This window comes from Rhea pennata, chromosome 13, assembly GCF_028389875.1.
Source record: "Rhea pennata isolate bPtePen1 chromosome 13, bPtePen1.pri, whole genome shotgun sequence".
Taxonomy (NCBI): domain Eukaryota; kingdom Metazoa; phylum Chordata; class Aves; order Rheiformes; family Rheidae; genus Rhea; species Rhea pennata.
In genome coordinates, this window is record NC_084675.1 from 2,490,503 (window position 1) to 2,517,358 (window position 26,856).

Genomic DNA, 26,856 nt, shown 5'->3' on the forward strand with positions numbered 1-26,856 from the left:
TTTGAGTCCACCAAACCAGAAGAATTGACTCCCAAGATGCACGGAAAACCTCACGCTTCCTCCGAGGCCCAGAAGTGGGCACAGTTTGCCGAAGCGAAACTCTCGTGGCTGACAGCATGAAAAATTGCAACCAAAGACCAAGAGATCCCACTACCCTTCTGATAAGAGGGGCTGCAACGGACAACTTGACCGCCTTCAGCTGTTGCTCTTTCTGGCTATCCCATAGATTTGAGACGACAGATGTTCAGACGTATAGATATTTATTGGTTTCAGTGAATTATACAAATGGATTGACCTGCTATCGATGCCAATAGAACTTTATTGGAATATGGAATGTAAACAGATGTTTCAAATAGAAACATTGTAACCTTATAAAAAATTAACTATTTCGACAATGCCGCAGAAGGAAATTCTGTGTTTAGGTGCTGGTGGGAAAACACTATCTCCAGCTTCTAGGTTTGAGTATCACCAGAACCACTTGATGAAATTACACACAGAACAAGTAGAGGAGGCAACTGTGAATTGTGGGGCTATAAAGCCATCAAGGGATCTGATGAAAGAACCCACAAGACGAACCCCCCACCCCCCACAACAGGATCGGCACCCCAGAAGTCAACAAATGGCTGATTTTGTTAAAACACTACGTGGATCCAAAGTCCTGGATCAGTAGCTGCACAGCCCCCTTCCCTGACAGCTCTGCTCCCACCACACTGCTGTTTCCTCATCCTTCCCCCCCTCCCCCTGCTCTCCTCCCAGGCTTCCTCTCCACTCCTCTGTCTCACTTTCCTTTCTATGGTGCTGGATTGAACCACTCCAGAGCTGCGCTCTGGCATGAGTCTGCGTCTGGCACGAATTCTCATGGGAGTCACGTCACGAGGTACGTGGTTGCACATCTATCACAACAAGTCTTGCAATATTGACTTTCCTGAGCTCTGTGGGAAAGTCTAGGTATTCCCTCCTGCCACAAGAGCAGCCCTTCCCACTCACAAGTTTCCAAAGCAGGTCTATTGAGTTTCTTCTCAGACAGAGCCTTTGTCAAACACACCTGGAGGGGGGATCCCACTTCTCCCCAGCAACTCAGATAGTGCCTTTGTTTTAATGTTCAAAACCAATCCTGAGTTGCTACTGGGTGAGTGGCTTTTCTGTTGAACTCCCTCCAAACCCCCTGCCCTGGTGTCTGCAATTGAAACTGGAATTCAAGGGTCAAATTCAAGCCCAGAGTGAGCAGAAGGACTAGAGCCTCAAGAGAGTTGCACCTGCTAACCCCCAGCCTGAATTTGGTTCACCCAGAGTGTAAGTCAGAAAGGCATGTTTAGAAAGAGGCATGCTAAGGACTGATGGTGGAACGGCAAATTTGCCCCCACCAGGATGGTGGGGAAGGCTGGACTGAGAAGGAAGAATAGGATCCAGAGAGATGCGAACCAGAATCAGTCGTGTTGAGCCCTGGGGATATCACTATACGTTTAGCTCCTGCAAAACCATTTGCCCAGGGCTTTGGTACCACAGGGTTAGAGTTACATTAACCACAACCACCAGAGAGGAACTGAGGTTTATGACCCCCCCCTCAAGGTTAGATTTCTGCCGAGTATAAAGGGGAGGAAGGGGGGGGGGTCCTTGGTTCATTTCCCTTCACTGTGTGACCGAAGGTTTTGTTTTTATTTGTAAACATCTTGAATTACCCGTCGTTTTCCAGTCTTCATCGTGCTGTTGTCAGGCCACTGGAGAGCACAGCGTTTTCTGAGCTGGGCTGGGACTGCTCCTTCACCACTGGATCTGCAGGAGACACAGATCAGGCAGGAAGGGGAAATAGCATTTAATAATCGGAAGCTCCACCCTGGCAAACCCTTCCAGAAAAACTGCCCTCAAAACCTACAAACCTGCTAAGGCTCCTTCAGATCAGGGAGCTGACACTTCCCCTGCAACCCAACATCCCTCCTCTTCCCAGCTGGACCCCCGTTCCAGCTTGTCTCCACACTCACAGAAATAGGGGTGCTCCATTGCCTCTTTGGCAGTCAGCCTCTGTTGATGGTCATATCGCAGAAGCTTATCCAGAAGGTCTAGGACTTCCGGGCTGACCAGATGTCTGTTCTCACTGTGGATGAAGTTCTCCCAGCGTTTCCGGGAATGCCTGTAAAGGGACTTGCTGTCACTGCCCAGGCTCTGACCAGCATAGTGGTACCAAGAGGTCCCGGGGGAATCACCCGTTACGTTCCACTTGTGGGAAGAGATGGCTGTGATGGATTCTGCCAACAACTCTTCCTTGCACAAGCTACCGCTCAGCAAGTGCTTGCCAGAGGGGGAAAAACCTTCTTCTTTAGCTACACAATTGTGTGGATGACGTCCTATGTCTGGGAAACGGTAAGCTGAAAAGGCACAATATTGCACGTTCCATTCGAACTGCAGGGACTAAACACCAACATGCAAGCAGGCACGGTGACACTCATGGGACCAGAAGTGCTCTGGTTTGCCAGTCAGCCAGCCTCACACAAGCTGTCCTAACTTTCCCACCCAGCTCTAGTTGTCTTAGGAAATCCGAACAGGGAGACTTTGAGCTTTTATAGCAGGATAGAGGATTTTAGTCAAATATCTCCCAGAAAGACAATACACAACTGAGCTCTCTGCCCCAATCTGAAACCTCAGCCCATGTCATTCTCGCCTTTCCCCCACCATTTTTCTTACACACCAGGGAAACAGAAGCTGTGGGGACAATGGGGGAGGCAGTCCTGGACAACCGTCAGGACCAAAGCAAAGCTCTGCCTGGGACACAAGGAAAGCAGAAGCAAAACCTTTTTGGAGAAGGCCACCACAAGAAGCTCTCTTCCCCTCAGCCCACACAGTACTCCAGTGTTTACATCTTCACTCTAGGATGTCAACAAGCCAGAGAAGAAAGAAGCAGGGGACAGCTTGTGGATCATGGGAGAGGTGAAGGAAAGAGCCTGCACTTCCGTGACCTGCTGAGATAACATGAGGAGCCAGCCAGGAGGCCTGCAAGCAGCACTGTGACCCTGAAGATCAAAGCAGGCATCGGCTGAGAGTACTTCAGGGGATGGACATTTGGGTCATCTCTTTCCGTTACAAGAAAGAAAGGCTGCATTTCACTTCTCCACTTACTGCCCCAGAATATCATTGAAGTGCGGGTCCAGTTCTATGTGGTACTTCTTGAGATACCCATACAGCTCATCTGTGCCCAGGACCTTTGCGATGCGAACCAGCTGGAACAAAAAAGATGTTGAGAGAGAGCGGAAGGGCAGGCCATCAGCTTGGAGAAGGAGCAGATCCTGTTGGGGTGACTGCTATTGAACTTGTGGCTCCTTTCTGGTCTGATGTCTACAGATAGGACTATACTGTCTTGCAAAGGCAGAGCTACCCAAATGCAAGAGCCTCTGTCTTGAAACTTCCCAGACTGAAGGAAAAAAAATCACCCTTGAAACTTGTTTCTGCAACATGAGCATAAAACAATTTCCTTCTTAAGGCAGTGATGTGTAAGCCCAGATGGCTCAACTAAGCATGTAGCAATGTCCTCCCAGCCAGGCCGTCATATCCCCCAAAACCTCCCCTTCACACATACACCCAGATGAAATGATAAGAAGTCTCTCATGAGCTAAGCTACGTAGCAAAGTCCTTACCTGGTCATAATTATCCTGGCCATGGAAGAAGGGCTCCTTTCGGAAGATCATGCTAGCCAGCATACAGCCTAAACTCCACATGTCTAAGCTGTAGTCATACATCTGAGGGGTGGGGGGGGGAAAGGAGAAACTGTCAGGGAAGGCATGCTCACCATAGCCTGCTTCCCCAACAGCAGGAGGCAACCTCAGCCTTTTAACTTCACAAGACTTTCCAACCCTGGTAATTCCCTGACAGGCAAAACCAGACAACACAGTGGCCAAAGTGCAACCACAAGCAATACCACTGGCTAGCAATGAGAAGGCAGACTCTTACTTGGTAGTCCACAAGGAGCTCCGGTCCTTTGAAGTACCTAGAGGCCACACGGACATTGTATTCCTGAGCTGGATGGTAGAATTCTGCCAAACCCCAGTCTATGAGCCGCAACTGAACATGCAATAAAGAGACACAGAGTCAGGAGCTATAGGCTTAGTTGCCTCAGGACAAACGAGTTAGGTGAAGCCACATCTGCCATAGCCTCTCAGTTCCACGGTGCAAGTGTGGAGCCCTGGATGCAGGGAGGCACTCTGAAGACAGGAGATGCTCTCAGCAGTTCTCTGGTTAATTCTGTCCCCTTCTCCCTGCCACTGTGCAGTGCTGGGGGGATTAACCTTGGCTTAAGAGAGCTCCTCTGTCTCCCAGTTCAAATCAAATCATTATTATTGGGTGAATTGTTCTCTACCAATGTGACCAGCCAAAGAAGGCAGGTCATTGCAAACTAGGGAACAAGCAAAAGCCAGATGCTGTTTCAGGTTGTGTAGGGAGGCTGGGCCCAAAGGCAACCTCAATATTAACTGGGATCTGAGGGTAGGAAATGAGGCGGGGGGGGGGGCGGAGGGGGCTACCACATCCCGAAAGGGAGATGGTCTTCTCTGTAGCTACAATGGAGGGCGATCAGCTCCACTACTGAAGGACAATTGCTCTAATAAGAGATTCCCTCTATTAGCAAGCCTTGTCTTGCCTGTACAGCCACTGCTGATCCACACGGAGGGACCTGTGGGCAAGCAGATCATTTGCTGCTGCAAAGGTCTCTAGGGAGATGGGTAAGCACGCACAGAAAGAGGTATAAGTACCATAACATTGAGGACAAAGTCCCTTTCCTGCCTAACTCCACTGTAGCGAGCCAGGTACAAACATTCCCAAGCTCTAACTGTCAAGTCCCAGAAGTGGGGAAGCCACACCAGGACAGGCAGGAGGTGCTCCAAGAAGAGCTTTTGTTCCCAAGTGAAAATCACCCACATGCATTACAGACAAGGCCTAAACAACTGCCCAACAGAGAAGCCTCCAACCTTATACCCCAGGGCCTCTGCACTCTACCACTGCAACTCTACAGGCATCTTCTGGGCTGAAGTAACAGCCCAGATCTGCTCCTCTCAGCAAAGAGGAAGCCTGGGGGGTAGCTGGGGAGAGGAGCAAGCTTCAAGGCATGGACTCCCACTCTGGCACTCTCCAGTGGGACTTTGGCTCTCTCCTGATACAGGCACAAGCGGAGAAGAGCAAGAGCAGCCCAGACTACAACTACGGAAGTGACAGAGTATCAAGCTTCCCTGGAAAACACCCTCCTATAAGCCCTGGTGCCATGGTACCTTTTTCTGTTGGTGGTCTATCATGACGTTGTGGGGTTTGACGTCCCTGTGCATGATCCCCATGCTGTGACAGTAATCCAGGGCCTGGCAGACACACACAGGTACATTAGACATGGCTGTAACCACATGCACAGCATTAACAGTATAACAGACAGTTCTCAGTCAGGAGCAAGAATACTCCATCCACAAGGAAATACTGCAACCCTGAGATAAGGAACAACTGACATTTGATTAAGCAGCAAGCTGGCAAGAAGATGGTAATCAATCGCATGTCATACTGTAGCCACAGGTCCTGGACCCATGTTCCCTGCATATCTTTGGAGAACATGGGCCAGAGAGGTATCCCACTTGGAGGTGGGCCCAATGCTTCAACCCAGGCAGCTCTTTGCTTCCTGGCTTACACTAGAGGCACTCTTCTCCCCAGAAGGGGCCAGTTCCTACATGCACCCACTTTTATGGCCATCCAGTGCAGCCTTCCACCAGTGCCCTTAAACATGTTTAAGCTCAAAAGTCACCACTGCCCTGCTCATTTAAGCCAAATCAGTGCTTGCAAAAGGCAGGTGATGGCATGCAAGGCACAGCAATGCTGCTTAAAGCCTGAGGGCTGGAGCAGTGAAGCTCTCCAGCTCCATGACCTTGCACTGTTCACTCCCCCTGCACAGCTGTTCCCTTGAGTTAGGGGAAAGAGAATGCTATTTTTCCTCTCCAAGGGGGGCAGGGAAGGGAGTTCCATCCATCCATCAACATCCATCAGATGCTCCGAGGTCTTCAGAGAGGAGCACTGAAGGAGGACACGACCTGTAGTCATTCAATATGCAAGACACCAGTGCCAGGGGAGTAAGGCTGCCCTTGAGTCCCTGTCACAGCAGGAAGCACATGGTGCAATGGCTTTAATCACAGCAAGGTCTCAGGGAATATCCCTGCAGTCACATACTGCCTCACAAACAACAGGACAGTTATGGCCAACAGTAATCTTGGGGTCTCCATCACTGAAGATGTTTAACATGCTAGACAAACCGCTTCCAGGGACAAAATGGTTCTAGTGCCTTGCTTATCCCAAGGCTGGGCCAGCTAAATAACCTCTTTTCCTCCCTCCCACGCTTATCCTAGGCTGCCTTGGGCTCCCCAAGCTTCATTAGGAAGATCTTTCCCTTGTGGACAAGTACAGCAAGCTTGGTGGTGTAGAGGAAGAAAGCCTCCCTCAAGCTCACCAGATGGATTTTTCAAGAGGTTTCCTGCAGTAACCAAATTCTGAAGCACAAAGGTCCTTCCCTAACCAGTCCCACTCACTTCCAGAGGCAAGGGACCCATGAGGAGCCAGCCAAGAAGTCTGAAGGTCTTGCTGACAACTGACAGAGACATGAGCTACTGTTCCAGCAGGTCATCACAAAACAGCCCCAGGCTCAGCTGAAACCTATAAGCTCTGCCTAATGCCCTTGCTGCCTCCTGCACTCTGACAGGCAGCACAGGGGATCTTAGAGATCTGCCACATGGGTCTGTGAGTATTTCTACAGGAAGGTGCGGGTTAGGCTAGGGAAGGAGAGTCATCTATGGCATTCCTCATCCTTCCAGAGGGATAGGGAAAGGCTTCAGCCAGCAGGTCTGGACAAATACCAGAGTTTCATCAAACACCAGGAGAACCAGAAGCCTTGTTCTGAAGACCAAATTCGTGGGGCTCTGTGACTGCAAGGTGCTGAGCTGGCTAGCTTGCTCCTGAAGTAATACACTAGTTTACCCTCCACCCACAGATATCAAGCAAATAAAGTCACCCTTCTGCATTTGAACACTGCAACAGAAGGAAGCCTGAAGCTGATGATTCCTCTTTTCTGTCTCTCTACAGCGTTAAGAGTCCCCAGGTCCCCACTAATGCCACTTGCTCAACCCTCCAAATGCCTCCCCATGCTCCAATCACAAAGCACACCTTTAGCCAGCCACTAGCAATTACAAATGCTTCATCGGGAAAGAGCAGATCCTAGAGAATCAGAGATTCTTCAGAGATGACTGAAGGTCCCCAGTTCAGTCTAATGCCTCCCGACAACAAGCTAGGTAGATCTCCTCCCAAGCCTTCCCTGCTTACGAGACATGGATTCTGCACTGGACACCAGAGAAGTAACTGCTCAACAGGTCTTTCCAACGTTGCCCCAGGAATCCCACTACTGCCTCTCCCCTTTTTGGCCTCTATGGAGAGACTGCCATATGCAATACCACTCACCTTCAGCAGCTCATACATATAAAATCGAATATCAAAGTCTGTCAGGATCTGGTACAGTTGCTGAAATAGATTTGGGGAGGGAGAAAAAAGAGAAACAAAAATAAATACTCCAGATTTGGATTAGTTTTGTTTCCTACATCCCACCAGCCTTGAATCACAGATCCCATTCCAGATCCCTTGTGAAAGCTGCCATTGCTGAGGGCTGTGCTGGACTTGGAGGGAACACCAGACACCTGCCAGAGCTACATGCTAGGAAACCCAGAAAGGAGACAAGAGCTTCCATGAAAAGTTATTGGGATCCTTCAGACCCATCATGACACCCTTCCAGCAACAGACAGGCAGCCTGCTTATCCATGAAGAAGACAGCAAGTCCTTCAGACCATGCTGGAGTTGGCACAGATGATCTTGCCTCTCTGTTCATATACAAAGTGATCCTAGTGATTCTACAACACTGACAACAGCATTCAGAGAAGGCAGGCTGGGAGCACATGAGCAAGGCTTCAAAGCACCCCAGGTGGGGTGGGGAGAGAAAACACATTAATCTGATAGAGCACAGAGTTGGGAAGCACAGAGGGTAGATATAGCCTCAGATTGCTGGAGACTCCAAAGCTCTTCCTCTTCCCCCACCCCAGAATAGAGGTTAACGCCACTTAATAGCACTGAAATGTTGGTGGGGGCAAGGAGAGTGCAGCACAATATTTCAGTGAAATGCTTGTTGCTGGTACAAGTCTGCCACCCTCCTCTCTGTCATGTCCTTCTGTGGCTACTCATCACTGCTGAGGAAGTGACAAAGATTCAAGGAGCATTTTAAGCTGTACCATGTCACCAGCAGTCACTAGAGAAATCTTCATCCCATCACTCCCACACCAGGTCACAACTGGCCCTAAGTTTGCCTATGGTGCCATATCTGGCATGGGCAGCTGTGCCAGTCTGATCCCACCGGGCTGCTACTCTGCTCCAGGGAAAGCAAGGCGACAGGCAGGACGATGGTACGCTGCAGGTGCTGGGCCAGGAAAAGCAGTCACAGGAGAGCCGCAGGACCAGACCCCTTTGTCTTTTCCAACACGGAAAGCTCACAGCTCAGCTGAATCACCCACTGCATTAACACTGAGGCCAGCTGCCTGCCACAAGCACCACCTGGCAGCTTTGAGAAAATCCCAGAGCAACGGATTGAAATCTGCATTCCAAGAAAGCAGTTCTGGTCCTGGATATTCTCCAATCCTAAGTCATGATCCTCGGAAGGGTTAGGAGGATTCTTACAGCGCCATATGTAGGGCCAGATCCATACTTAGGGGACCATTCCCAATGCTGCTCTGGGAAGTCATCTGGCAGCATACATGTGTCATTTACGCACAGAGCTTAAATGGCCTCCAGGACACAAGCTGCACTTTAGTCTCATGAGCTGGGATGATCTTAACACTTAGGAGCAACCCAGCGAAGCAGACAAGTCAGCAAGAAGCAAAAGGGATATAGCCACAAGCTATAACAGTGATAGATTTCCTGACTCGGTTGCACATGGCTCTGTTATGCACCAGCCAGGGTGCCAGCAGAGGACAGCTGAGCTCTTTCAGGAGTTGAAATGGCTTGCTTAGATAACAAACAGTTTTGAGGGATAAAGATGCTTAAAAACATGTCTTTCTGTGAATCATCAACCTTGTTCAACACTAACACACTTCACCTGGCAACATCAAAGCATCTGGGGAAGGTTGCTAAGGGCAGCCTCCCCCTTCTACACAACACAGTGACATGCCAAGAACAGGAGTGGCAGCAGCAGAACAAGGCTGGAGTCTGCTTTGCCTGTGCCCTGGCTCCTCTGCCTCTCTCTGCCTGTAGGAAGAGATGGGACAGAGGTCACTGATCCTCTTCTGCTCAGATCCATGATGCAGTTGCTTCAGCTCAGTCTCTCCAACTCTGCTCCGCTCCCTCATACTGCAAAGCAGAGCTGCCTCTGCAGTAGAAGCAGCCATTGGGCAACCAACTTTCGACAGACTTCCTAGAAGAGCTGCCTGCGTAACTTGGCACCTCTGACCCTCTCGCTGCGCCATGGCCAGTGGTGTGGTAGGCTCTGCTTGCTGCAGCGAGCAGTCCTTCCACGAGCCCTCTTGGCCCTTCTCTGTTCCCCTGCCAGATGGATGTTTCCACTGCAAGCTGGTCCAACCTAGCAGCTGCCCTGGGAAAGCTTCAACAGGGAGCTCTAAATCCCCTTTGCCCAGCCTAGCAGGTGAGAGCAGACCCCCTGCTTTGTAGACATCTCCCATACTCTGCTCTTAAAGCCTAGCTCTTGGGAGTAGAGCTACCAGAAACATCACTGCGGGGTTTGCCGTCTCAAATCTCTCCAAAATATCTGCTCAGCTATCTGTCAGTGGTCCAGGTTACACAGGGCCTCAAAGGCCTGGGCCAGTCTTCTTCCTCTGCATCCAACACTAGGAAAGGCCAAACTCAGCCCTTAGCAGTTTCCACTCCTCCCCAACTTTTGGTACTTTTTTGGGCACACACGTAACCAATTGTAAACTAATCCCATCAGCACCCTAGAAGGCATAGACATGCTCCCCCCACCCTCCACAGGGCTGACAGGAGCTAAAGGCTTATTCTTCTCCCTTGGATGAGCAAGCACAGCTGGTTACGTGCAGGATCCATCCTTCCAAGCCAGCTGCAAACCTGCTAGGTTTTTCTGTTTGTTTGGGTCTTTTTTTTTTTTTTTTAGTTGTTTGAAGATCAAAGTAGCAAATCCACCCAACACAGCACTGCTGCTGAAGTCCCAGCTCTGCCCCTTTCTCACCCAAGGGATTTGTCTCTTCAAGTCAGTGAAAGGCCTGCACAGTGCCAGGTGCACTCAGGGATTAAACAAAACACATGACAACTTACGGTGGTTGAGGGACAGTGTCCCATTTCTACTTTGAAACCAATTAGAAATAAGGCATTTCTTTTCGCTAAGATTACTGTAGTTGTATTGCAGAACCACGCAATCAAACCAATTTAAAGCAGATGACTATGTGTAGCTTGAGTACTCACAGATGACCAGTTATACAACAGATCTGAAGAGGAACATGGGCCACATATACAAGCTGCCTCCCACAGCAGAATATACATTTAATCAAAGTCCTGGCTCATCATCCCTGTGAGCATAGAACCATCAGTTTAAGAAGGGATCTAGCTAGGTAGTTTAAGACAAGATAATTCTAGAGGGGTATTATATAGGGATCCTGTTTATCCTGTCATTTAAAAATGGTCAAATCAAGTGGAATATGAGTTTGCACTGATGATCAGGGAAGATTTGTAGCCATAGTCTAGGTAGGACCCTAGCTTCAGTCCACACATAGAAAGTTCAGGGAATCTAGCTGCTGTTTTCATGAGTACACAGACATCAGTAGCAACAACTGCCCTTCGAAGGGCTGGAATAATTATCATTGCACAAAAAGGTCATTTTGTTGAAGAAAAGCAACTGCCAGAAACAAGACAACTGATAAGGAGATATCCAAGCTTGTGAACAATTACTACGAACAGGATGGAGAAAAATGCAATCCTACAAAGTAGCTGGCAACCACCTGTTGTACACAAGGTGCCTTGGAATTTCTTGGGAAACCCTTCACACACCCCGAAGATGATTTTACAGACATACGGTACTCATCAATATTGCAGAGAGAGCCTAGAAGCCAATGCAGAGATCGGTGGATTAGGAGCTACCACCTCAAAACAAAGAGAAGAGGTCCCTATCACCAGGATTAGCTCATGTGGCATTTAATCCCAGCTGAATTTGACTGCATAGGGGGGAAGTTAGGACTGTGAGGCAGAAGGGACAATAATACAGACAACTGGGCTCTGGGTGCTCTCCAGCTTGCTTCATGTGTAGAGGGCTGGACCAAGCTAAGGCTTCAAACATGATTGGTCTCATCTACTCTATGCACTTTCCACTTGGCATCACCCCAGAGTAAGTGAAGACACAGCTCAGAGGCTTCAGTATAAAAGAAGATATCCACAGGCACCTGCGTGCATGCAGCAGTTCTGCAAGCTGCCAGTTGGCTGTGACCCTAAGAAACCTAGCCAGACAGATAGTGGAGCAGACAAGCTCAAATAATCCACATGATCCATACATAGCTAGTGAAATTCAGGTTACAAACAAGCTCTGAACATGAACACTGCATGCCCTTGGGGGACATGACTGCATTCCCAAGACGAGTTATTCCTGCCTTGTACCAATCAATGTCAGCAAAAGCATCAACTCTCTCAGCCTTGGACTTTTATGGCTGCGATTCTGGTGGTTCCTCAAGATTCAGGCCGCCTCCTACAAGCCTAGGAGCAACCTGCCACAAAATAATATAGTTGCCTCCAGTTCAGCCAGAACCCAGCATTACTCTTTCTGCTGTGGCCAGATCAACGTCGTCTTAATGGCTGCAAAAGTGCCTGCAACTGCTCTGAGCGAGGCAGTGGCAGGGGCTGACCTACATCGCATTCCAAGGCCTACCAGCCAGAGTTGCATTTTTTAGTCAAAACACCTTCTGGCCACCAGTCTCAAGTACTACCTAAAGCTCATGAACACATTTCAGTTATTGAGTGGTATCTTTGAGGATAATTTTTCCCCTCTAAGGACATCACAGATTGGCACGACGTCATTTTGACTAAAGATGCACAAAGCAATCCTCAGCAAGGGGTCCCTTTGCCCTAGGAATCCAGTCTGTTTCAAGATATATTAAAAAAAATCTAATTAGAAAGTTAAAAGTTTCTGGCATCAGCCTTATTTCTTGAGAGTCCTTGGGTCACCAGGAGAAGCACAGGCACACATTCCCCACAGTGCACAAGGCACTGGAATAACCCTGCCGATGCTAGCGAAACCCAGAACCCAGACAAACCAAACCTGCTTTAATTAGTCCTGAAAGGTCACCACATAGGACTCCTCTCACTGCTGTTTACATGACAGGGTAATGCTTATCTCCCCGCCCAGAGCTGTCAGGCAGACACAGCTGTAAGTTACTATTATTCTACTCTCTGTAGTCAGTCTCTACAAAACATTAAGTAGCAGGAAAAACACCACAGCTAGAATAGCTACAGCTCTGGCTATGCTCAGTGTCCGTCAGCAGCACTCAAACCTGCTAGACCAACTCCAAAGGAATGGAAACATGTGCGGCCTCACAGCCCATCGGCCAGCTTACAAACTCCCTCCTTTCTACCACCACCAACCACAAGGCCTTCTCAGGGTGTTTAGTATACATGTTAAAGCTGCACCCTACAATGTGTTGACCTACACAAGCTTTAGATGTGAAGAAAAAAAAAGCATTGTCCTATAACAAGGAACAAAAAAGAGCTCCGAGCAATGCAGTAAGTGCTCATTGCTGGCTTTCTAATGACAACTGCTCAATTAATTCTCCACCACTGACTTAGTAACTTATGGTAAAAATTCACATGGGAGAAATGAAGATACCATTAAAATTGGTGTGGTTACTAATTACATATCCCTTTTGTATATCAACTTGTTTCTGCTAGCCAAAAGCATTTCACAGCAGCACATCCACTCGCTGCTGCGCTCAGCTAGGAGGACTCCTCCTTTGGAAACAAATAACTCCACCTGGAGATCCCCAGAAATCAGAAGACACAATGAATACGCTGCAGCCTGTGATGGGAGAAAAGCTCTTATGACTCATTCAGGCCTGCTTGACCAATTACTCAGGCCCACTGGGAGTGGGAGATCTGCTCTCCAACCTCAGGCACCCCACAGTCCCCAGGTCTGAGGGATTTCAGCACAAAGCAGAGTTCCTATCTCCATCAACCGCACTGCCATAAAGACAGCAGCACAGCACAGGGATTAACTTGGACTGAAAATATAGCACAACAGCAATTACTAAATTGAGAAGGGAGTAAGAAGATCTGATCATCCCTATTTTCTACACCTGCTGAACTTACCCTTCAAAGTTGGGAGATGCAGCACACAAGCTTTTTATTCATTCTCATCCAAGTCTATTTAGTAACTTCACAAGTTTCTCATTTAAGCCAGGGAAGAAAGGTAAAGCTGACAGAGGGGACAAATGTCAACTCCCCTCTCAGCCTCTCAAGGCATATCTAATAACCCACATGCACAGCACCTTAACAGAAATGGGAAGCTTCCCCCCTCCACAACCAGGCAGACTCACCTTAAAATCTGTATTATTGATGTACTCAAAAACCAGTGCAGGGGTCTTTGACTGCAAGAAAAAGAGAAAGAGAGAGAGTCATGGTTTAAAAACCCTCTTGACCTTTATTTGCTTCAAGAGACTTGAGAAAGCTCTAGCTTCCTGCCCAACCCTCCCTGCAAAGAGCAGGGCAGGAGCAGGAATGCGAGAGAAACACAACCCTGCTCCGTCACCAGGCTGACGCAAGCTCCCCTTATGCCCCACGCAGCCAGCACCAACACAGCATGTTCGGCCAGTGCTGCTCCCCCACTCCAGTGGGCAGAGATAGCACTAGGCAAGGTGAAAGGTATCACCAGGGGCTAAGACCTCACAGCCGATCGCAGGAGGAAGGTCAGCCAGGACTGCCAACACTACAACAGCGTCATTTCCTCTCCACGGCTGACAGCTGGGAGTCACAGGCCTCAGCCAGCTGCTAGTTAGAGAAAACTTCCGGGGAATGGGGAAATTGTGGCAATGCAGACAAAGGATATAACCTCTGGTTAGTGGCAGGACAACAACCAGAAGGATGAGAAGTGCTTAATAACTAATTGCCTTGGGAGACACCTATGTTCCAGAGGCTAGACAGCAGCTGGAAGGCTGCAGTCTCTGCTTTCTTACAAAATGTGGAAAACCACAAAACTTCTCCCTCATCAGCCAGGGGAAACTCAAAGAGATACAGAGGGGGCATAAAAGAATCTGGGCAACATGGAAAGGAACATCAGCTCATCCAAACCAATTCATCTCAGGAGACCCTAATGAGCTGGACACTGCTCACCCCCGGCTAGCAACAGAGGCACGGGAACGGTCAGCACCAAACCCGAGCCAAGAGCAGAAATCACACTGGCAGCGGCCAACAGGAGGCCCAGGGCCATGCCTGTAAGCTGGCGGGAAGGCAAGCCCACCACTCACACCAAGACACACAGGCACCTACCACCGGATCCTTGACAGTGTCAATCAGATTAATGATGTTGGTGCCACCACGCAGATTCTCCAGAATCTTAACCTCACGTTTTATCTTCTTTTTCTTCACTGGCTTAAATACACAAAAGCAATTAGAAGTGAGAGTCCTTTCAGAAATTAACACCAATTTTTGCCAGTGACTTTGACTGAATCACATCGCCTCCCTCCTCCCACTGCTCCCACCCTCACATGAGAACATTTCTAGCTTCAAAGAGCAGACACAAAGGGGCTGGCACACAGGAGACAAACACCTCAGACTAGGATCTTCCTCTCTTCAGTGAAAGCTTTCCACCCATCAGGGGAAGTCTAACCACTCTAGACATAAACATAGTTGTGACTCCAAGTAACAGTGGCTAAAAGTGTCTTGGACTGCCATGCAGAAATCTCAGCACACTAATTCCATGTTATATGTTTAGAACCACGGGACAAACATGGTAGATCTCATTCCCAGCCTTTGTTTACTGGCATAATACAATTTTTTTTTGCTCCTTTCTGCTGCCGAATGCTCTTCTTCCAAAGAGTGCTTTAATGCTATGAAATGAAGACCTGAGATTCTCCAACACCAACATTTTTAATAAGGCACCAAATTGCTGTGTCTAACTATGTGTGAGACTTTTGCAATCACCCCAAGAGCAAAGACCCAACTGCATGACCTGTTACTGTACCTATACATACCACATTACAATTACTTTTAAAATGTAAGACTATTTTAAACAGTTTATTGACTCCTCATTAAATCTGTGCAGTCCCAGAAATCCCCTTTGCAAAGTAAGCTTTGCTCTGGACATCACCCTGCAGAGAGTGACAAAGAACAGCTGCTCCCAAGTCAAGGGGCTTGTAGGTTGGGTTAGCTGTTAACTGCTGGATCAGCAGAGTGTCATTTCCGTGCAAAGCAACGATCATTTCTGTAACTCATCCACTTCCAGGAGAACTTTAGTGCTGTGCCTGCTTGAAGGAAAAGGCCAACAGAACAGCTTAAAACAAAACAAAACAAAAAAAAAAGAAGAAGAAGAAGGGAGAGACTCCTGACCAGTGCAGACATCACCAGTTGTGTATCACTGAAGACTCCAGGAGTCTTGCCTCATTGCAGAGCTGGAACGGCCTCTCCTGCCCAATTAAAACCACTACAGAGAGCCACAAAGACTTCTCATGTGGACCGGTAAAGCCCCTGCCCTATCTGTGAGGTTTGCTCATGGGAACACTTATTTCCAGTAGTTTAGTTTTCTGCAACATTTGTCTGCCAGCTTGGAGAGTCTGGTCTGTTAGGAGAGGAGGAAAGAGATGAAGAGGTAAGAGGCATCTTATCAAACTGACTCAAGCTATGAAGTGTCAGCAACTCCACAGCAACCTTCTGCGCACAGGATGAGGAGCCACAAGAGCTCAGCAGCTCTCAGTGCCCATCAACTTGCCTCTGCTGCAACCTCATTTGCACAACTGCTGCAGAGTACCAGCATGGCAACTGATGTTCCTGTTACAGGTGAATCCAAGACAATCCTTGGGTTTTAAATCCCTCAAAGGAATGTTCGTGCAGAGAAGAGAAGGAGTAGAAACTTTAGATATACTGGGAAAAATCCAGTTTTTATATACGTGATAAAATATGCTATTTTTCTAGGCTCTTCAGGTAGCTGAAACTTTCAGATTCAAATTCTGCCCTCCTCCAAGTTAAAAGGCAGGAGCTGGACTTTCAAGCCAAAAGATGAGAATCTCAGCCTGAAGCAAAGTGCCAAAAATAACAGCAATGCTGGTACGGGGAGCGTCAGCACCTCATAAAGCCACTGTGTAAAACAGCAGCAAGGCCACTGCAGCTGTCAGCCAGAGCCGGAGCAACTCCCTGGCAGGGCTCTCCGGGAAGGGACAACAACGGAGTCCCAGGGCAGCACCAAAACACACTCGGAGCCAGGAACAACGTTAGACAGATAGGGAGAGGCAGCCAGAGCAAGGGTTGGAAGCACCCAAGACAGAGGGCCACGTTTCTGAACCCGACAAGTAGACACTTTATTAGGGCCTAATTTCATCTACGTCAGCATGGCGACGGACATCACCCTTGCTTTGTTCCCAGGCACTGATCCTCCCCAGAAGGCCAAGGTGGAATCAGAGGCCGTAATTCAGTTACTCTGCCCATCCAGTGAGGCAGATGCACACACAAGCTGTACTCCAAGTAACTTCAAAGAGATCGCTCGGCTGCTGCCGTCCTTAACGAGCTTGCTGGACAGCCTGGCTACTGTCAGGCCCTTGCGCGCAGAGCCCCTCCGCCGTGATTCTCCCACCTGACCGGGAGCCGAAACAGCGCCTCAACACAGCCGAGAGCAGCAAACCTCCAAAGCCCGCTTTGAAAGACCTTTTCCTTCACACTGTACTTATTTTAATGGCCTTTTGCATCAGCTAAGTAGAGGGGATATCCCTCTAATGCGAGGTTTCCATTTCTTCTTCCATAGCAACCACCACTCCCACCGGGGCAGATGATGCTTTCTTTCCCCTCACAGGCACTTCCATGTGTTTCTACCTTTTTCAAAGTGAGATAAAGATGTCCCATTCAATCTCCACCAGAAACCTACCCCCTCAACACATACACACTTCTCAAAAGACGTGAGCAGAGAGAATCAGCAACTTTTGGAAAGGAGAGAAGACGACAGACACCTGAAGATAAGCACTGAAATATCAAAAGCATCATCTCCATGGCCACCAAGGGAAAACACTCCAGCAAACCTCATCTCAACAAAATGGAGAGCTGAGAACTGCTCGCTGTTTGCAGTCCTCCTGCTAAGCTTCGGCAGCATCCAGCTCGGAGCGGGTTGAACTGCCTTCCTGCTGGGTGCAAGCCAGGGCAAAGGCCCTGCAGGCCTCCCTCGGGCACTTCCAAACCTCAGCTTTCACCCTCTAGCCTTGACTAACCATGTGCCATCTCCTACCTACACACGTTATACCATGCCACACAGAGCCCATTACTCCAGTTAAAACTGTAAATAGAATTTACTGCACAGTAACATGTTATTGCCCCAAAACTGAATGCTGGTAGCAGATTCCAAGCTCCTGGATCACCCCATCTGCCAAGTCAAACGCAGCGGTGCAAACCACCGCAGCACATGGCCAGTACTGCACACCAGCTGACTTGAGCTAAATGGCCACAACCACAGAAATTCTGCTGCTTTCCCTCCCATCCCCGGGCCCTGGGACTGCTGAAATCGCAGACAATCTGCAGCATATCCTTCAAGCACCAGGATTAAGTCTGGGTTGCTACAACTGTCTCGCACGGTCACCCGATCTGTCTCTCCAAGGGTGTTGACTCCAAACACACATGGATTACTGCAAACTGCTGAACCTATTATGGCCTCCAACCATCTGCCTCTCCCAGCAGGGATGGCTTCTAAGACACTACCCCTTATAGCCCGAGTATTTTAATAGTACCTATTTGAGGCTATTTGCTTATACCAAACTATGAACTGTGGCATTTCAGGTTATGCTGCATACTCGGCTCAGTTCCCCCTGCCCTGGAAGGAAGATTTCTAGCACAGGAATGGAGTCGACACCTAGATGAAATTCACTATTTCCGAGTTTGATCAGGCTGTATTTGCAAGGCAACATTTTATAAAGGTGCAGAGTCCAACTCAATCCATTCCCACAGTAGAGCCACTTCAACGCTTTCTTTCCTGCTTGGCTTCTCCAGTGACCACTATGAGTCAAAAAATCTTGTTACAGCTCCTCCCTCGAGAGAGAGGCTCCGATAGAATCCTTCTGCTCTATGCAAACACCTATTTCCATGAAATCTGTAGAAACTTGACAGCTTGGAGACTTCTGTCACATTTGGTTGAAATTGGCCAATGAGTGCAAAAATTATGGGGGGGGAAAGCGGGAGAAGAGTCTGTCAGACAGCAGGATTGCATAAAGCTCGTTTCCATAGGAAACCAGGCTAAAAGACATGTCTCAGTTTAACTGTGTCTACACTGGGAGGGGTTTAATTACTTCGACTGCAGCAGTACCCTCAGAGCAACATGACTGCCTAGCACAAGCCAGTCTTCCAGTTTCCTAGGTAATCGCTTCCTTTCTCAGGCGAACTAGACGTGAGGCGGCTGTGGACAGTGGAGACAAAACCTAGAGCTTATGGTTGTCCGCTATGCCGAAAACCCAGAGCAGAGGGACGAGGTGACCTCAAGGCACAGGAGGATGGATGGTCCCGTCGGGACTCAGCAGCTCACATGCAACTGTCACCAGCCGGTGACCTGTCACTGTAGGTCTCCCATCGTACCAGCTGAAAGGCTCACATGAGGATTCTTCAGTCTACTTCAGTGTCAACTGGGACAGAACAAGCAATGAAAATGGCCAGAGCTAACACAACTGCTTTTGTCTGAAGAGAGCACGGAGCATTCACATGGGGTCTTCCTTTGGCAGAGGCGAGAAGCGGCATGCGATGAGCAGTTGCTTTGTACTCAGGTAGGTGCAGGAGAAAACCTCTCTGTGACCAAGAGATCAGATCCTAGATCAGCACGGCAGAAATCATGTAAACTTGTAAGAAGGGAAAGAGTCCAGCTGCAGCAAACACCAGCTGGGAGAATTAACATTGTTTGCTAAGATAAACCTTTAAATGTAAGGCCGCAATCATCACTTCCTGTCTTGAATGAATAGATGTCTGCCTGGTTAATCATCTTTTCTGCTTGGTTTCTAAAGAAAGGGAAACACAAATTTGTCAGATTTTTCGATTCTAGTCTTCTCCAATAGCCAGTGGACACATCACTTGAATTCAAGCAAAGGCAGAAAAGTAAATAACTTTGAATTTAATTAGGATCTTGCTTCTTTTCCTAGTCACTCTTTTTTTTCCCCCTATCAGTATGGAAATATTCAGAAAACTCCAAAAAACAGTGTAAAAATCATTTCACATTAGCCAAAAGCAGTTAGTGAGGCAGCATGCACTTACTGGCCAGCCGAGGAGCACACATGATGCTCTGAAGGACTCCCAGAAGGTATCAGGTTTTGCCTAGCAGGTGCTCTGAAGAGTACAGCAGGGCAGAAATTCTAGCATTCAAAAGATACAAATCCTGAAGAAACTAATGCCATTTGTCCCACTGCACATAACTTCAAACAAAAAGGTCTATTCTTCGTTTAAACCTGAATAGCCAAGAAACCCCACAACCATTCCAGTGATCAAGTAGGTAAATCTCAACATACAAAGTCCAAGACCAGAAAAAGGTTTGACCAGCATCCACATGACAGGCTTTAAACATGTAAGCTGGCACTAAAAACCTCATTTATCTCCAGCAAGCGTCATCAAAAGGGTCCTAATCATCAGCCTATAAAGCCTGATGCCAGTTGCTCAACAGGAAAATTGGCTTCGGGACAGCAGTTTTTGTCAGACATCAGCTGGGAAACCAAAGAATCATACTCAAGAGCCACACAAAAAAAAAAAAAAAAAAAAAAAAAAAAAAAAAAAGTGTTAGTGATTTGTCAGTTGTTTGCACCTTGCTGCTTCCGTTATGGGAGTTCAAACCTCCCTCTCCAGAGCTGCTCCTGAATTTTAGAAAAGAGAAAAAAAACCCACTCTCAGTTTTTCTTGTGCTAAAGGACTTGTTTTTTAATACAAGTTAGACATTTTTCTCAGAAACTTCCTGATACCTATTTTCTTCTGAATGCCTTTTCTCCTCCTGCAGCACATCCCTGAAATAACCCCTTTCCGGAGCTACAGGACACAGGACTCTGCCCACAATGCATCAAGACTCCTGCAGTCAACTACAGGGGAGACACACAAGGACCAAATCCTGATTCACCACCACCATCATAGCAGGGAATTGCAAACACTAGTTCAGATTCTGCCCGAGGCCAATGCAAACAAACAAATTACCCTAATTCATGCTCCTCCTCCTCCCAGGAATCGCAATTTTATAACTCACCAATTCCTGGCAGGCAGAACACAGCTCCTCGAGTTATGAGCTGCATCTCCAGACCTCTTCTAGACATCCTGTACCATTTTGGTTGATCTCAGTTCCAAACAAGGCTGGACTGCAGCAGCAAACTGTGCCAAGCTCAGTGTGGGCAACAGGTGTTTAAAAGAGAAGAGCTGGGCACCCAGTTCTCTTGCAAAAGGGCTCATTTCAGCTCTGCCAGAGGAGGAAGTGGGCCAGCGAGAGCTCATTCAGTGAGTGCAAATGCAGGAGTAGCAGAAAACACAGAACTATCAGGAGCAGACATTGAACGGCGTTGGTGGAAGGTCAACGGCTTTGGTGGAAAGTCAGTGATGCGGTCAAAAGCTCCAGCCCTGAGGGACCAACATTGTCCGATCCTATTTCCCTGTGCGGTCCTGTCTTCATACCAACAGAATCATTTCAAACCCATTTCCCCATGCCCCCTTAGGGCATGCCTATATACGACAGCTCTAAAGCTTTTAGAGACAGCAAAAAAATTACTAGAGCTGCAGGGCTATCCCCCAAACTGACCCCTAGCTACTAAAGGAACAATTCTGAGAGCAACACTAGAAGGACCTTGTAGCAGCCCCTAGGAAGAGCAGTGGCTCTGAAGGGTTTATCCAACCCAGAAGGGGGAACAGGGAAAAAACAAACAAACAAGAATGCACTTGTGAAACCAAGTACACGGTTGAAAGTTCCAGTTCATGGACTCGGCACAGAGGGACAAAAGCCACCAAAGGAGAAAGGGGCTATTTCATCATTGCTACAGAATCTCTATCGCACTGGTCCCTCTCCTTATAACTGCATTCTTTCCCTAACTTTTGCTTGTGTATTTGGCCTATTCAGATACTAGCTACGTAAAGGAACAAAATAGTCTCTTTATGTGGCAGGTTTAATGCTTTACAGGCCAATAGACTGTACATACACACACATATGAGGAAATCAGGAAGGCTCCTGCACAGAGTTGACAATATTGATGCTATAAACTCTGCCTTGGGCAGACACTCAGATGGCTGGTAACCGGTACAAGAGAACAGGCTGTGAAGGACATTACAGTAGAGCTAAAGCTCACCAACAGTTACCAACCTGTAGCTAACTTTAACAGCAGCATTCTCACCACAAAGTTACCCACAGAAGTTACAAGCAATGTAGAGAGTTTATCTTTTAGAGCAGCAACTTGCAATGCTGTCCACATCTCCCAGGAACATGTTTTCTTCCTCCAGTATGGAGGACTCATTTCTAGGTATGCAAGAAGATGAGACTGCAGACACTTTGGAGCTACATTAGCTGGTAATAGAAACAAGAAGTCCGTCAAAGAGACAGCACAAAGGCTGCAGACCAAACTCAATGGTCCATCAAAAAAAAAATAAAATAAAAAAATCTTGTGGTTACAATAAGAAAGATCAAAGTTGTGCTTTAGATAGCTGCACCGGACATAGACAACACGTAACTCACTGGAAACAAATGTCTTAAACTTCGCTTGTACGTACAGAAGAATATAAGATCTCATTCTGTGAGCCAAATAGTCGCATCAAATTTAAACATGACATAGAAATACAGACCCGACATTTTCACGTGTTCCCTGCTCCTGGCTTGGCCCTCCTCTAAGCATGCAGGAAGCATGCCCACAGCTGCACTGAAGTCAGCCAGATCAAAAAGCCCACAAGAGCCTCACACACCAGCTGGGGACTGCAGGAACACAGCTGCTGATCAACTCCATGCTCTACACCTGAGATGGGTAGGAAAGACAGCACAGAGCTGAGCACTCCACTACATACTGAGGGTGACTTCAGCTCTATGGCTCTTGTTTTGCTGAAATTTTTACTCCCTGAACATGCCAAAGAGCTGGGGAGTTGCCCTCTGTCTCACTTTTAAAGATAAAAGCTTTTGGAGAATGCTGGCAGAGGGTGTCTGTGGGGCAAGCCAGGGCTCCTGCCTTGCCTTTGCAAATGCTCTCCTACACAAATGTCCTACACAGAGCATCCTAGTGTCTAGCAGCAGTAGTATGCCAGGGAACTTGCTTGCCTCATTTATTTTTAAATGAGAACTGCAAAAGTTTCTTGAAGACAGTGACATTAGGACATAGTTCCAAAGCAAGGCACTTGGCCCAAGAAACGGTAACGTTATAGTCATCTGCATGACCTTATTTCTGCTCCTTTGCTGATGCACATTATGACTACAACTAATGGCATGATCACATCTCATTTTCCTGCAGGATTATAGGTGATTCTGCACATGGGGTAGCAGAACAGGAAGTCACCGTTCCGTACTAGAACGGTCAGGGGAACGAGGCATCTTGCTTTATACAAGCCCCAATGGCCTGCGGCATTCTGATGCCAATCAGAAATCAGAGCTGGCAGATCCCTGGCCTTGTCCAGGGTAAGAGTCACAGGGCACTTAAAGGAGACAAAGGGCTGCTTGAAGAGGAAGGGCAGTTATCTTGTTCATGCAGCACTAGACTGGCACCTTTGCTCTAGTCTTGACTTTGTTGAGGCTAAGGGACTTGCCCAAAGTCACACAGGAAATCTCTGTGGCTCAGTTCTGCATCTGAGGCAGGGTGATAAAGTTTCCTGACCTCTCTGGAGGAGGATGCAAGACGATCAGGTACCACAGTACCAAAGAAAGGGAGAAAAAAAGCCAGGAGAAAGTACTTGCCCCACGCTAACTTCAGCTCAGTAAGGATAAGTTCCTTTGAAGAGCAAGGCTGGGAAGAGATCTCCATCACCTAACAAGAGGCAGATAGTGACTCTTGCTAAAGCTCCCTCTAACGCGTAACGTAAATTCTCTTCTCAAGAAACTGTACAGAGAAAGAAGTGACTGTGCTAAATAGGAGCATCCATCACCCAGCAATTCTTCCCTTTGTCCCACCCCCACGACCACACAAAAACATTATGACTTTTAGTTGTATTTCCCACCTCATAAAATCCAACTTGAATTAAGAGAAACAGAGGCCCAGCCTATTTGTTAAGGCTTCACTGAAGACGCATGTAATTACATTTGCAATTAAGTTTTAGTCTAGCTACAGGAAACGAGGGGCACTTTCCACAGATCAGAGTGATGTTATTGCCACACTTCACAGGTTTTCATAACGTATACAACATGATGTTCGCAAACATGCTTTGCACTGACCCACTTTCCACCGAGAAGAAAGTTCATCTTTATTATCTGGACTTTCTGCTTTTCCTTGCTCACTTGCAGGAATGCTGTTAGCATATTAATGCAAGTGGGGGGAAGCCAGGGGAACTAGTAGCAATGCCATCTACCTCAAATCTGGGACAATCCAATCCCCTGTTTGCAGGACTTTACGGCAGCACATTCAGGCCCCAAGGAAAAGGAGCACCCAGCCTCCCTCAGATGACTCCTGCCAGCTGACTCACAGCTCAGTGCTGACAGGCTCCCAAAAGACGGAGGAGTTCAGCTGCCACAGGGAGAGGAGCATTGCTCCAGGGGAGGCTCTTTAGGCTAGGACAGGCAAGGAAGAAGACTTCCCAAAGACTTTCTTTGCAGTCTTGCAGCCTACTGGCACTTTTTTATGTGGGGCAAGACAGACAGTCTCAACAAACTGCAGCTGTCCTGGAGAGACCATCGAGGCTCCAGAGGAGCACACAGAAGCACACAGTTTCCTCAGCCTAACCACAAGACCTTTTGTTGTAGCACACCATTCTGCACTGGCTACCTCTGACCACTTTCTCTCCAAACAGAAACACCTCCCTGCCCCTGCTTAAAATATATATATATATACACATATATACATATATAGAGAGAAAAAATAGACTACCCTATGTAAAACATCTAAAGGAGGGGGAGGCCCAAGCAGCAGGCCAGAAGAACTCCAAGAAGACACAGAAGCATCACTGCTCTGCCCTTACGACAAGGCTTGGCCGCAGGGGCTCTCCTCAACGGTTCACCTAGCCACCACCTCGACCACAGTCAAGGTAAGGATATGATTAACTCTTTCTCTGACGGGAAATCACACCTTGCCTAGGAACTGTGGCTGGATAGACTATAACAAATTCTCTGGGAAGCCAAGTAGGACCCCGAGGAAGCAGGAACAGTGGGTGAGTGGGAAAAATGAGTAAAGACAAAACTGGCCAGATAACCACACTATCAGATTACATCTAGTGAACACCTCCCAGCCTTAAGGCTACGACCCTGCATAGAAATGCATATCCTAGGTAGTTACTAGCCTTAGTGTCTGCAAGAACAAGTTTTCAGGCTCTGAACCCTCCTGAAAGCTGCAGATCAACACATTTTCAAATACTTAGCATGTCCATGATCAGAAACTAGCTCCCACGTGCTCCTGAGGAACAAGTAAGAAGTGTTGCTGTTTCCACAAAATACAGCCACAAGCATCAGCCAAACCAAAGCCAAAAGCACTTTGGTTCCAACCTTTTTGTTTCTGTTTCTTGACACCCCCCTAATCTCCACCCCCAGATCGCCATCACAGACTTCTGTGAACACAGCTACCACACCTCTCAGTAAGCATCAACCACGGTAAGGTGTGCCCTACAGAGGCTAATCCAGTGCATTTAACCATCCCAAAGCACAACCAGTTACTTTTGCAAGAAGGTCCCCACACCCTAACCACGCTACGATCAACACACCAGAATATGTCACCAATGCTGGTAAAAATCAAATGGTCTCCTTCAGCCTCCTCGAATTTCCAGAGTATTTTTGAGCCGGCCACGGTGAACTCTCTTCCATATAACAGATCCTTTCTAAAGGGCCAAATCTAAAATTTTATTTGCTTTACTAAATCCCGACTGCTGAGCATCCCGCAGCCTGATCCTCGAGAAGGCTGCATGCCAGCTGTCTAAAGGTTAACCGCAAGGATTCCCCCTCCAGGCTTCATATTCCTTGTTGACATGGCAGCCCTTGGGCTGCTTTAGACAGGCATTGCCAGATACAATTTACCAGACATAGGCAGCACATGCAACACTGTTCAAATGTCAGGACTCACAGCACTCCTCCTCCAGAGGAGCTCTCGGCCTGGAGCAGGCTCCAGCTACTCTGGACAGAAGGGGTGGAGACATCAAAACATCACTACAGCACACAGGATATTAAATCCATTTTCCAAACATGGTCCTGCACCCAAACGTCCATAAAGCAAAACCCACGAGTTTTGGGGTGCAGCAATAAGATCTAACAAGTCTTTTGGCCCTAGCACAACTTCCTTCCCTCCAGCTCCCAGCTCAAAAACGAGACGAAGGCCACTGCCACCGCAAAGCCCCTGCGGCCACCAACGGGACACTCACCTTGAGGATCTTCACAACTACCCTCTCGTTGTTGGTGATGTTGATGGCCTCGAAGACCTCGCTGTACTTCCCCCGGCCGAGCTTGCGAACCAGCTGGTAGTCGTCCTGATTGCTGCTCGCACCAAAAAGAGAGAGGAGAACGGAGGGAGAGGAAAATAAACTGAGAGGGCACCAGGCTGCGACGGGGGCGAGGGGGGCCTTCCCTCCCCCCGGCCCTCCCCGCGGGGGGAACCCACGGGGACCCCGAGAAGTGCCCCTGGGTGGAGGGGGGGGGGCGGCTGGGCGCCTGCCCTCGGGCAGGGCCTGCAGGGCCGAGGGCGGCCGGGGGCCGCCCGCGGAAGGGGGGTGCCCGCGGGGCGCTTTACCCCCAGCTCGGGACGTGCGCCTCGTAGTCCCAGTACTCGCGGCTCCTCAGGCTGTTCACCTCGGCGTACACCCGCGCCCGGCTGCCGGCCGCCGGGCCGGGCATGGCGGCGCCGGGCGGCGGCGGCGGCTGCAGGAGGAGGAGGAGGAGGGCGCGGGGCCGGCGCGGGAGGCCGGCGAGGCGGGGCGCGGCGCGCAGGAGGGCGGCGGCGGCGGGCGGCGGCAGGGCCAGGCCGGCCGGGCAGGGGCAGGAGCCGGCCCCGGGGGGGGGGCCCGCGCGGAGCTGGGTGCCGAGGCCCGAGGCCGCTGCCCGGTGCCCGGCGGCGCTGCAGCCTGCGCCGGCGCCGAGCGCGCCGCAGCCAACCCGGAAAAGGCGCCGATGCGGCCGCGCCGCCGCCGCGCCGCCCGCCGCGAGAGGCGGCCGCCCGCCCGCCGCGCCGCCGCCCGCTGCGCCGCGCCGCGCCGCGCCGCGCAGCGCCCCCCGGCGGCGCGGAGGACGCGCCGCGCCATGGCCGCCGCGCGCCGCGCTGCGCTCCGCGCGCCCGCCCGCGGCCCCGCGCAGGCCCCGCCAGCCGCTGCCCCAGCGCCTCTCACCCCCTCAGCCCCCGCGACAGCCCCAGTCACGGTCCCCTTCGCCCCCGTCACAGCCCCCCGCCCAGCCCCACCGGCCCCTCGCACCTTGTCGCGGCCCTGTCACACCCTGTCACCCATCACGCGCCCCCACCACACACGCCATCGCTCCCCACCGCGCACCCCGGCACTCCCGATCACCCCCGTCGCCATCTC

At 49.2% G+C, this 26,856-nt stretch overlaps 1 protein-coding gene across 4 annotated transcripts; it reads right to left on the reverse strand.

Moving 5' to 3' along the window:
* Window positions 1-243: 243 nt before the first annotated feature.
* On the reverse strand, window positions 244-26,215 carry CSNK2A2 (casein kinase 2 alpha 2). 4 transcript variants are annotated; one of them, XM_062586285.1, is made up of 11 exons: window positions 26,073-26,215; window positions 25,708-25,819; window positions 14,533-14,634; window positions 13,584-13,634; window positions 7,462-7,521; window positions 5,250-5,333; window positions 3,940-4,050; window positions 3,627-3,728; window positions 3,112-3,212; window positions 1,980-2,128; window positions 244-1,773 (listed from the first exon to the last, which is right to left on the reverse strand). In XM_062586285.1, the coding sequence occupies exons 1-11, from the start codon at window positions 26,174-26,176 to the stop codon at window positions 1,697-1,699; spliced, it is 1,053 nt and encodes a 350-aa protein (XP_062442269.1). In that variant the 5' UTR covers window positions 26,177-26,215; the 3' UTR covers window positions 244-1,696. The 4 variants fall into 4 exon arrangements, with proteins under 4 accessions (XP_062442269.1, XP_062442266.1, XP_062442267.1 ...); XM_062586282.1 differs by having other exon boundaries at window positions 14,533-14,630; window positions 26,132-26,212; XM_062586283.1 differs by lacking the exon at window positions 14,533-14,634 and having other exon boundaries at window positions 26,073-26,210.
* Between the last annotated feature and the right edge of the window lie 641 nt (window positions 26,216-26,856).

Bases quoted from the DNA above. Each gene is read 5' to 3' on its own strand.
- CSNK2A2 (XM_062586285.1), bottom strand. From the start codon at position 26,176: ATGCCCGGCCCGGCGGCCGGCAGCCGGGCGCGGGTGTACGCCGAGGTG. The intron at 4,051-5,249 runs GTACCATGGCAC...TTGCATGTTCAG, and splicing joins TAGACCACCAACAGAAAAAG to TTGCGGCTCATAGACTGGGG. The intron at 1,774-1,979 runs GTGAGTGTGGAG...TGTCTCCTGCAG, and splicing joins AATGGAGCACCCCTATTTCT to ATCCAGTGGTGAAGGAGCAG.